The 12827-nt window shown below is 37.0% G+C and overlaps 1 protein-coding gene across 1 annotated transcript in view; it reads right to left on the bottom strand.

The window, feature by feature from the left end:
- The window catches only part of CDH7 (cadherin 7), a 124078-nt gene that overhangs the window by 38422 nt on the left and 72829 nt on the right, over positions 1 to 12827 (bottom strand). The window contains exon 4 of the mRNA XM_014055044.2: positions 6469 to 6588. Coding sequence (XP_013910519.2) covers positions 6469 to 6588 — 120 coding nt within the window. The remainder of the gene's footprint in view (positions 1 to 6468; positions 6589 to 12827) is intronic.

The raw sequence follows: 12827 nt of genomic DNA, 5'->3' as shown, positions 1-12827 counted from the left end.
TTTATAATTTCAAATTCATTGAAAATCATTACACAATTTAATTATTATTAACATATTTATCAAACACATTTTTATCCGACCATTAAATGACTCTTGGCAGCTTACACAGAATATTAATAAACATCTACCATAGCATCTAAGCCTTGATGCATGATAACAAATAACAATTCACCAACAATAGCAAATACAGACAAGAATCAATCAAAATTAAAAATCAAAGACAGCATCATAAAAAGCTTAAGGAAAAGTCCCCTAAAACAATTTGTGAAATGTTAGCAGGGAGGAGGCCATCACTGAAAGCAGAAACTTCTTGCTTGGTCCCAAAACCTCCTGAAAATGTGAGATTTATAACAGAGGTTGTTTTAACTGATTACGGAGAAGAAGCAAAATCAATATAAGACATTGCCTTTTATCCTCATCCCCTGCCAGTTATTCCAAAGAAATAAATTGATTGATGGTATCACAAGCTATGAAGAGGCCCAATAGGATCATGATAAGTGAGTACTCTCCTCTCCAGGCCTCAACATCATCCAAGGAAGTGAGCAGTGCAGTTTCTGTCCCATATTTAATCCTGAAAAAAAAAGGTAAAAGAGTCCCTGTGGATTTTACTTGGCTAGTCATTGCTGACTATAAGGGGCAGTGCTGGTTTCCATTTCAAGGGCATTTAGCCAGTGCTGTCCAAAGAAATTTCTGCGGTCATGTGGCAGCATGACATTATGGAGCATTGTTACCTTCCTACCAAAGTTGTACCTGTTTATCTATTTGTATTTGTATCCTTTGAACTGCTAAATTGGCAGGAGCTGAGATAAAAGCTCACCCCATCATGTGAAACTCGGATCTCAAACCTGGGCTGCCCACTTTCCAGCTGACAAGCCCAGCATCTTAAGCACTGAATCACTGTGTCACCCATTTAGGCCTGAATCCAGACAGAAAATGGTTCAAATAGTTCAAATTCCTTTAGGTCATATTCGTGGAGCATGGGCTGGATGTGTCACATGCTGCCCCTCCACCCCCAATTTAGTTAAAGGAGGGAAACAATGACAAATCATGTGACAATGTGACAACATGAGTTTGACACTCCTGCTTTAGGGTGTTCAAAGTTGATTCACCAGTATCAATTCTATTATTCAACACAGTTGATCCAAGAATGGCCTCTTTAGACCTTTGACAAAAGAAAAAGTCAGATCTTCTTGGTAACAGTTATTCTTAGGATAAGTTAAAAGAAAGAGAATAGCTTAAAGTTATGGACAGAGGTATAAACTGAATAAATCTATGAGCCCCTCATAAAACATTGCTCCTGCTTCAGCATACTAAACTTTTATCTGCTTATTTCTAGAAAAGTGAAAATGGATATTTGTGCTGCTTTATGGCTTAGAGAATTGATACTACTAAGATCAGCAAGTGCAAATTAATATTGATCCCCTTCCTTGCTCAGGAAAACAAAGTGAAATGTGGAAGAAACAAAGTGAATGTTTTTATGCTCTCTATCCAAATACTTTTCTTGATCAATGCAAGAATATTCCATCTTTCCATAAACAGAAAAGCACATCATGTTGAGCAATCACATTGGGTATAAATTTAATATTTCAATAGTACTTGCAGAATTCAAGGAGTGGCATGTGTGAAAGAATCAAAGCACATGCAGTGGCAAAATATATTCACAACCTATTGCCATTCTTTTTATATTAAGGGGTGCTCACAAACTGGTGTCAAACAATATGAGTTTTTCAGCTGCCATATCTGGATACAATAAACAATAACAAAAGAAGGCTAATGTTGCATATAACAAGGATCTTCTGTTCTAGAGATTTTGACAGGCCTTACCCTTTGCTTGAAGTCCTAGACATACAGGAACATGTTTCTGTTAGCAGCAATTATCCTAATGTACAAATAACTTTTTTTAAAAAAAATCTGATCCCAACATGAATTCATGTGAATTTACATTCCTGTTTGGTGATTCTGCTTTGACCTGGATTTAAATCTTGGGCTTCGACCTTTAAATCATTTTGACAAGCCCTTTCTTATGATTCCTATTTATTCCTACCAAGAGACATAGGGCATTCTTTGATATCATCCAAGGGCAGCTCTAACAATGGAGTTCTGTGACCTTTTTATTTCTTACACTCATAATACATAACAATATCATAGTATGAAGTAATGTAATATAATGTACATGATGACAGCATTCTAAGTACTATCATGTTTTTAGCAAATATGGGAAGTTCTTTCCAGATGACCATAGATTCTTGATTTTCTCCTCAGAAATTTTAGGGCATAAATTGCCGTAATCATTTAAAAAAAGTATTCTTACAAATACCATGCATATAATTTGGTAATAAAATAGAATTTTTACAAAAAAGTGAAATGTTTGAGTGATATAGTGCAGTCAGGTGTAGATATCTTCACAAAGACAGCATTTGTGGAAAGCTTTTCAAATATAAAGCAATACAGAGCTTTGAGAGTTTCAGAGCATACTGATGAATGAGAAAGGGAAAATGCATAAAGAAATGAGTGAGACTGCAAGAATAAAAAATAAAAATGAACTGAAATAATATTAAGTATTTACCCATTTCAGATATATACTTGGAACACATTTTAGGCTTCTGATAATAATTTCTTTTTACTTGCAGTAACACATCAATAATCAAATTCTGAATGCCTAGTCCCGTGATGACGAACCTATGGCATGCATGGTTGAGGTGGCACACAGAGCCCTCTCTGTGGGCATGCGTGTTGTCACCAGCTGCTATTCTGGTTTCTGGTGCTCAGATGCGCACCAGCCAGCTGGACTTCGTGGATGCCAGAAATGGCCTGAAAATGGCCAAGAAACAGGCCTTTTGGGAGACATTATTGAGCTGTTTTCAGGCCATTTTGGGGGGCATTTTCAGACTGCTTTCCAGGCCTCTTTAAGGCCATTTGGTGGGGGGCATTCTTGGCCCAAATATTGTCTGAAAAGGGCCTGGAAAAATGGCACCCATAAAGGCCTGAAAACAGCCTAAAAACATCCATAAACTGACAAAAAGTAGGCATGCATGCGCCAGCCAGCTGGTCTTTGGGTTCCCAGTGCTCCAGCGCATGCAAAGACCATCTGGCTGGCACATGTACATGCCGGAAACCCAAAAACCAGTTGGTCAGCATGCACATGACAAAAAGCAGGCATGCGCACTGGCCAGCTGGTCTTTGGGTTTCTGGAGCTCTGGCATACGCACATACATGCACATTCCTGTTTGGGCACTCGGTGCCGAAAAGGTTCATCGTCATTGGCCTACTCCAATCCATAATCAAGAGTTTGAAGTTTGAAGTTTGAAGTTTTATTTTATTTATATGCCGCCCTATTCCCTAAAAGGGACTCAGGGCGGCGAACAACTCCAACGGGAAGGGGAACGTGCAAATACAAAATAGACGTTTAAAATGACCAACAACCACACCTGTCGAGAGGGGAAGGGAGCTCATCAACCCCAGGCCTGCCGACACAGCCAGGTCTTAACGGCTTTTCAGAAAGCCAGGAGAGAGGTGAGGGTCCGAATCTCCGCGGGGAGTTCGTTCCAAAGGGCCGGAGCTGCAACAGAGAAGGCCCTCCCCCGGGTCGTAGCCAGATGGCATTGGCTGGTGGATGGAACCCGGAGGAGGCCGACCCTGTGCATGGTGAAACTACATTTTTCCTCTTTCTTTCCTCTTTCTTTCCTCTTTCTTCATTAAGTCTTATATTCAAGGGGACAAGCCACTTTTTTTTAAAAAAAGGACCTTGTTGTTAAAGATCTATAGACACTGTAAGGTAAAATTGGCTTTCCTATTAGGAAGAAAAAATCTATTTCTTTAGATGACTGATGCTGGGATGAAATAATTGTCCTAATCATTCCTCCTAAGTTTCCCTCCCTTCCAAAACAATCTTTAAATTTCCCTAAATGTGCTACCCATGTTGCCTTGAAAGCCCTACAAGAAGTTTTCTATCTTCAGAAGCAATTGACATTTTAATCTAGCTACCCAAAGCCAATTTCAATTTCTAGTACAGTACACTAATATATGGAAGCAAGGGGAGCAATGTGAAGGGCAGGTGGTCCTTCTTCTTTGTCTCCAGCACCAGAATGTCATGGGAATGCCATCTGCTGAATGGAAACAATCAAGAGAAAGTAATGTGTGATTGGTTCCTCTCCTTTCAAGGAGGAAATAACTGTGGAATGTGTTTTGAAATAACAATTTAATTGTGTAACTCCAAAAGGCTTCAGTGACTTTGAGATCCTTATGTATGGTACATGTTACAACTTTAATTATATGTGTTGGACTCTCTGATATTGACATAAATAACTGGCCAATGTGGTTTCTCACTTCCTTAATCTCTGCCTATCAGAACACAGTTGGGATGGCAAAACTGACATTACTTGGGACATTCATTCACTTTCTCAGCACTTCATTTCTTTAATACATTAAGCTATAAATCCTAACTTCATTCTTCCTTGCAGTAACTTCTGTGCTCTCCTGTTCACACAACTGGGAATTCAACTCAGCACTAAGCATTCTAAATATAGACTCATGACTGACCTTATTTTTATAGTTTGCACTACTGAAGCAGATTTAAGTCTCTTGACAATGAAGGATTGGGTGCCAGGTTAATATTTAATTTAATATTTAACATCCTAAAAATAGTGATCAGCTGGAAAGACTACCATTTTTTGTATTGCTATCACGGTTATTATTATTTTTTGTATGCTGGTATGAATCCACCAGGAATATGAAGGTATAGAAGTGAATAAAGCAAATAAATAAATAAATAATCAATTATAGCACTTTCTATGTTCAATCTCCTCCTCTTTAATTTATTATACAAGCTCTGCAATTATATAACCATATATTGTACTTTTTGACTTCTGCTGCCTACTCTAACTAAGGCAGAGCATTGATGGTAAGCCATAATCATCACAACCAAGACTTGCAAGTAACCAGGAGGTCCTTTTGAGAAAGGGCCAGGTTTGTCACCAATTATGCTAACCCACCAAGGACCAAATAAAGGACAGTCATCAGAAGTGGCACAGTTATATCATAAACTTTAACCAAAAATCCTAATCAGACTAACACCCAACCAAAACCAATTATGAGAGGTTCCTTCCAAGGAAAGGCCATTTTTTTAAACAATTATGTCAGCCATCCTGACATCAGAGGTGGTATTCTGCCGATTTGGACCGGTTCACCCAAACCGGTAGCGGAAATTGCAGGTGGCCCAGCCCACCTGCCCCGGCTCTATGGCATTCCAGTTAGGCACTTTTTTTAGCCAAAGCACATGCGCGGAAGACTGAATGCATGAACGGACGTGCATGTGCTCACATTTGGAACTGGTAGGGAAGGTAGGTGAATATCACCCCTGCCTGGCATCCATACTTAATTATCAAAGGAAATGAAGCTCTACACGACTGTGGCAGGAAAAAAACAAATAGAAAACTAGGAGGATTTTTTTAAAAAAGAACACTAGTTTTTAAAGTGTGCATTTTTACATTAAGCTAGGTTATTATCAACAGTATCTGGATTTGAAAATGGCTCAAATCAGATAGCCAATGAATTTTCAATTACAGATTTGAATAGAATCTGTAGATTTGAAATCTCTAATTCAAATGGAATCAGAGGTGATTCACAAAGACTTATCTATTTGCTGTTAAAACTCTTGTGTTTGTATCATTAAACTGGGCAAAACAGCACATCACAGGGCAAATCCTTTTCAACTAATGTAAATCAGCCTAACTTAGAGAGTTCATTATTCTTGTGGAAATGATTTTTTTTTTAGAATTCTTGCTGTTTCAATGCCATTGCCCTTCATTTCCACAGCTGCTCTGCCACAGTTATATGGTTCTCATTTCCTTTCCACAAGTCAATGGGGAAACCTGGGAAGTTTGCAGGAAGAAAGTCAATGGGGATCTCGTAACTGCAGCTGACAGCAATAGCACTTAGACTTATATACTGCTTTACAGTGTTTTACAGCCCTCTCTAAGGGGTTTACGGAGTCAGCATATTGACCCCAACAATCTGGGACCTCATTTTACCCACCTAGAAAGGATGGAAACCTGAGTCAACCTTAAGCCTGTGAGATTTGAACTGCCAAATTGCAGGCAGCTGGCAGACAGCAGAAGTAACCTGCAGTACTGCACTATAACCAGAGGTGGTATTCTACCTGTTCGGACTGGTTCTCCCGAACTGGTAGCAGAAATCGTGGGTGGTCCCGCCCACTTGCCCTTGCTCTATAGCATCCCATTTAGGTACCTTTTTTAGCCAAAAGTGTATGCACAGAAGGCTGAGTGCATGGGTGGACAGGTAGGGAAAGTAAGTTAATACCACCCCTGACTCTAACCACTGTGCCACCGGGGCTCCTTATGGCAGGAACATGGTAGTTATTTTGGACTTCTTTCTTTAAATATGGAAGTATATCTGAAAGACTAACGCAATGGATCACAGTTATAGATAAAGGCACAGGAGAATATTTACCTGTCTTTGGTTCCACAGAAAAATAAGGCTGACCTTGGAGGATGCTGTAAACCACTCTGGCACTGTTGCCATATGTAGGGTCATCTGCATCGGTTGCTGTTACTTGTACCACAGAGGTTCCTGGAAATGTTCAGAAATAATAATGAATTTGTTAAAGTTTGTCATGAAACAGAGAAACAGAATATTGTGTTTCTGAGGTGAGCATTTTTAATGATAATAATAATACAGCTCCAAACCATGTTGATATGTATGTCATTTAGATTACACCGAACTTCTTTGATGCTTTTAACATCAAACGAGTTGATAACAATTGTCAGTTATTCATCTAATGTAATTCTTGAACTGCAAAATCGGATAGTGCCTGAAATAAAAGACATCTTCCATTTGCTCCCAGAGAAAATGCACATGATACAAATGAGTCAAGTCAATGTCAAGGCAATTCAGCAATGTATCCATCCATAAGACTTTAATATTGATCATTTAAAAAAGATTTTGTGCTATAAAACTTGTAGTATCAGTCTTTTCCTGCTATTAGAAGCAATTATTCCAGAGCAGAAAATGGAGTTTTGCAAGCATGTGTCAGAAAGGTATGAATAAGTGTCATCTACGTTCCTGGAGTGCATATGAAGGTAGGAATGCACAGATTGATGATAGCTGCCTTGATGCTCCAGGGAATTGTTGAAATGGAAGAACCAGAGACAAAGAGAAACAGAGAAACTGCACATATTGTCTGTTGTGAGGAGTAAATGTTGAAAAAAGCCAAAATCATTGTATAGGCCTTTGCCTACTTTGTTGTATGAAAAAAATTGGATATATTAGGAAAAACATTCAATTATTTTAAATGGAGTACCCAAGAACTAAATAAGGTAAAAGAAAAGATATAGGATAAGAATGGATTGGCCCTTGAGGAATGTGAATTAATACAAAAGTGTATAATCAATATGAAAAAGTTACATTGAGGTGGTTTGATAATCTAGGAAAAAATGAATCAGGCTCAAATAGGGGGGAAAAATTAAAGGGGTTAAAAGGAGAAAAGAATAGAAAATCATGATTTGATGATGTCAGTGTTGTAAAAATCTTAAAAAGGGAAAAGTTTAACTAAATATGAATTGGTCTATGGGCAGGAGATAAACAAGGATAGTTTACAAGGATGCAAAAGTTATAATAACATACAGTTGGTGTATATGTTTGCCTTTCATATCTCAAGTCTTTAATTCTATAGCATAGTATTTCTTATTCATTCATTCATTTGTTTGTTCATTCATTTTTGCACTTTGAATAATAAAATGATTTATGCCGAAATGCCAATAGTGTGGTATATATGAATATATGGCATCTCAATATGTGCCAGAAAAGTTTTGTTTTCTTTCTTAAGTCTGTAAGTACTATGCAGCAAAATATTATGATTAACAATTCTAAATAAGCATTGTTTCAAGATTCTAAATAAGTACAAAAATAATATATTATCTGTCCCTTATTATTATCCATCCTCTTACTTATGAAAATGGTTGTATACTTTTGTTTCTTTAATAAAGAATTTCTCAAATATTTCCAACAAATAAAATTGCAAATGGCAACACATATATAATGTTTGCAAGCATGTTGATATGTTTATCTAGTCTGTTTGGAAGGATATGGCAATGAAATTATGACATTAAAGATAAAAGTTCCCCTCACACATATGTGCTAGTCATTCCTGACTCGAGGGGACGTTGCTCATCTCTGTTACAAAACTGAAGAGCCAGTGCTGTCTGAAGATGTCTCTGTGGTTGTGTGGCCAGCATGACTAAACGCCAAAGGTGCATGGAACGCTGTTATCTTCCCATCAAAGGTGGTTCTGATTTTTCTACTTGAATTTTTACATGCTTTCGAACTGCTAGGTTGGCAGAAGTTGGGACAAATAACAGGAATTCATTCTGTTATGTGGCGCTAGGGATTCCAACTGCTGAACTGCCAAACTTTCTGATCGACAAGCTCAGTGTCTTAGCCACTGAACCACTGTGTCCCCTAGTTATGCTATTAGGGCAAACTATAAGGCAGAGTTCCAGATTTTATTCCCCACTGTGATTTAGAAAGTCCATAGCAGGGATCACATCCCACTTACTGATATACGTAAGTAACCATAATATGCATTTTGGTACTACCTAAAAACACATTTGGATTTTGCAGAGCCTTCCTATTTTAAGGGCCTTTGTACATCCTTTGTCTCTGTCACTGCTGCCTATCTCTGACCCAGGAAATGCACTAACCTTGATATGACACTTACTTAAAACAAGCTTATTTTATCACATTTAAGGAATAAGTCATTTGAGAACAAAAGTGCCTGTAGAAAATTATTCCCTTGGGCAGCATGACCAAAAAAAAGGATTGCTGAAACTGTAATTAAATCTGTGGAGGATTCCAAGTTGCCTGGTTGTGTACTAGAGAAACCTTTTTCTTTCCATCTAGACTCTATTCTGTTAGAAGATAAAATCAAATCAAATCTTTATTGCGGTCATAGACCAGCATAACTGCTAGAAGATTGTTTTCCCCAAATACATAATCAAGTTAGCCTTTAGGTACGTTGTCCTAAATAGAGAGTGTTCTAAAAAGATTGCTGATGTGGGAGTAATAGAAACAAAGTCAGAGTTTTTCACCAGAAGACAAATTGTAAAGCAAAGAAACAAAGGCTTGTGGCAGACAGGAGAGGGGAGAAAAGATATATAGACAAGGAAAACAGCTATGTAATGATATTGATACCTCAGTGTACAAGGAGGAACAAGAGTGAGAAGTGAGGGAACTTGGAAAGCTATAAAGAAAGGAGCGAGACATTAGAGGAAGGGTGAATTATTACAGACTTTCTTTATAATCTGTCTAAAACCGTCTGCAGGAGCAGTGTAAATTTTCAGAGATATCCAGAAACAAAACAAAACAGAAGAGGTGCCCATGGACTCAGCAGGACTTTACAAGACAAAACTGTAAATTACAAACTCCCAAAGTAGGTTCACATGAATAGCTGCGTGAATAAACTACCTCTCCAATGATTCTCCTAATCTATTCAAGTCTACCTACAGAAGAAATGCAGGGGCAGGTCAAGCTAAACTGTACCAGCAGAGAGATTCCAACCTTAAAAATGAGAGGAAATGAGAGGGATAGTCCAGCAGCAACTAAGTTGATATTTTGCCAAGGCGAAACCTTGAAAAAGCAAATAAAATAAAATGCTGCCAATTTAAAAGAGAATGTCCAGGATAATGAAAAAAAAAGAAGGGGGGTAAATGCTAATATAGGCATTTAAAAATTTAAAATATGTATGTAGGTATAGATGTATGCAGAGGGACACGGTGGCTCAGTGGCTAAGATGCTGACTTTGTCGATCAGAAGGTTGGCAGTTCAGCGGTTTGAATCCCCAGTGCCGCATAATGTTACTTGTCTTAGCTTCTGCCAACCTAGAAGTTTGAAAGCATGTAAACATGCAAGTAGAAAAATAGGAACTATCTATGGTGGGAAGGTAACAGCGTTCTGTGCGCCTTTGGCATTTAGTCATGCTGGCCACATGACCACAGAGACGCTGCTCTTTGGCTTAGAAATGGAGATGATCACTGCCCCCTAGAGCCAGAAATGAGTAGCACACATGTGCATCTTTACCTTTACAGATGTATGCATGTATGTATGACATGTATATCCAGCCTGATTGTCTCTAAACATAAGCAGAATGCTTCCAATGAAATGGCCTAAGAATAAGGTTCTTGGAAAATAGAACAAAGACTAATTTTGTTCAGAATTAATTGTTGGACAAAATTTCTTAACTTTTTTCATCCCAATATGTACAGGCACAGATATATACACACATACAAATCCAGAAAAAGATCACCTTCTGGTGAGCACTAGCTACTTTTACTGCTATCAATAATGGCCCACAGTTCTGTGCAATTTCTCTGTGGGGAAAAAATCATTGAAAAGTTCTCCAATTACTCTGTCCACAAATGGATAGAGAAATTACTATCAGGAAGATTAAATATACTAAGTATGCACAAAAAACCTTTATTTTATGATCTTTCCTTTAAGGTCAAAACTTTCAGTTTTGAGAATTTAACGCCAATACTTTCCATGCTCTGTGTCGTCAAAGAACAGCTTTTTACAAGTTTAATTCCAGGAAGGAGGAGTTGTCAACATTAATAATAATGATAATGATATGGTTGTTGAGGGCTGAAGCATACAGTTTATTGATATTGCTGTACCAGGAGATGCCAGAGTCAAAGAAAAAGAACTGGAAAAAATCACCAAGTATTGTATACCTGGCAATGGAAACTATATGGCTATGCATGAAACATGTAACAGTGATATCCATTGTCATTGGGGCACTTGGCACTATGTCCAAGAATCAATACATTAAAGTTTCCTGCAACAACACTAGCAGAACTGCAAAAAACTGCACTACTCGGAACATCATACATTTTAAGAAGATACTTGGTCGATAACCTAGGATTCTGTAGCAACCCATATCAACCATTAGCACCAGTCAATGGTATTTGTGACACAATTTTAAATGTTCAGTTAACTTGAGTGTCATATTTAATGAATTAAGTAAGTATATAATAATAGTAGTAGTGGCCTTTATCGTCATTTTCATCATGTATACAACGAAATTGGTTTAGCCTCTACTGGTGCAATCCATAACAGAAAATACAAGGCAACATGAATAGTATAGAGAATAATCCTTATACAAGTAATTAGGCGGGAGACACTAGTCATATATTTCCATATGTATGTGGAGTGATTGTGATTATGTTTAGAAGTCTGATAGCCACCGGGTAGAAGCTGTTTTTAAACCTGTTTGTCCAGCTGGATACTTTGTCTAATGGTAAAAGTGAAAACAGACCCTGGCCAGGGTGTGAATTATTCCTAAGAATCTTCCTTACTCTTGCTTACAATTCACATGCTGAAATTTAACTTCTGTATTTGTTTAAAAATTATTAAAAAGCAACATACACTGACAGCATTCTATATATTATACTCCCAAGTTTTGTATTTTATATCTGGGCAACTGGATAAAAGAATGGTAATCTAAAATTTCAAACTGGATTTATATAAGTGTTGTGCTATCTGCAGTAAATGTGATATGAGGTCATACTGCAAAGTTCCTAACATCTCCTTATTCTTTCTCTTTTAAAAAATATTATGACCATTATTTAGTGCTCTTTCCTTTGTTCTCCTGAGTACAATGTTGCCATTCTAGAATTTATAATCTCTCTTGGAACCACAGCCATTGCTCTTGAGACTCGCATTTACTGACAACAGTCTTTTACAAATACCTCCAGCAATCAGTTCTATTTTTACAGTTAGTAATTCTTGAGGAAGTCACAGAAGCATATATAAACTTCAGTGACAGCCTCTACAATTCCACTAGGGAAACTGTATAAATCCAGAAGTTCACCTACAGACAATATCATAGATTTTGCCAACCCCGTTGCTGAACTTCAAGAGTCAAATTAAAAGAAAAAGAAAAATTAGACTCCTGACTCAATCCATATACATTTTTACGTGTGAAACTTCTCCCAATTGTATAAATATATAGAAGACAAGAACAAGGTTTTTCTAGCCAGAAAAATACTGAATGTTTTGCTGAATTTTTTAGGTATTAAAAAAAGGGTTTAAGCATATATATGTCTCACTTTTATGTAACAGTTTTTAATAAAAAAATGATTTAGGCAGACTTAACATTTCTTCCAGCTTGTACTCACCAATATTTTTATTGCTGAAGTGTATAAGGATTTCAAATCACCGTATTATAGTAAAAGTTACCTGGGAACCAATAAAACAAAGATTCTCCTTTCCACTCTTTAGGTTTAACACATCCTGTCTTCAGTTCCTAAAAGCATACTCATCTTTTCTAAAACTAACACATTTTCATTTTATTACTTTGTTATTCTTTTTTTTTAAGTCCTGGATTCCAGACTCTAGAGATATCAGTGTGGATTGAGTGAGCGATAGAGAATTTAATTTGAACATACAATAGGTATCATTCTGCCATTATCTTTATTTTTTTAAATTACAGTTTCATTTTTCTCCAGAAAAATCCAAGGACATGTAGAAAGTGTTGGCCTATGGTTAATTCATGTGCAAAATTATTTATGTACAATAAGAAACCAAACTGGAAGCAAAATATGAACTTTAAGAAATGAACATATTCCATTAGATAAATGTAAAATATGAAAAAATAGGATAATGATATTTTTAAATACTGGTGCCTTTCTATAATCAGTGCTATAATCTAAATAACCAGAATATTATTTAAGAATTAAAGATGTCTTAAACCTTTAAACATTCAAAGAGATTGGTAGTTTTTAAGCCTTAATATCTCATTTTGGCTAAAATTACTT

This window comes from Thamnophis sirtalis, unplaced genomic scaffold (genome assembly GCF_051295495.1).
Source record: "Thamnophis sirtalis isolate CommonGarterSnake01/CBP01778 unplaced genomic scaffold, rThaSir2_p1.2 scaffold_2, whole genome shotgun sequence".
NCBI classification, from domain to species: Eukaryota; Metazoa; Chordata; class Lepidosauria; order Squamata; family Natricidae; genus Thamnophis; species Thamnophis sirtalis.
The sequence above is the reverse complement of the archived record's forward strand: the minus strand, read 5'-3'. Positions and strand labels throughout refer to the sequence as shown.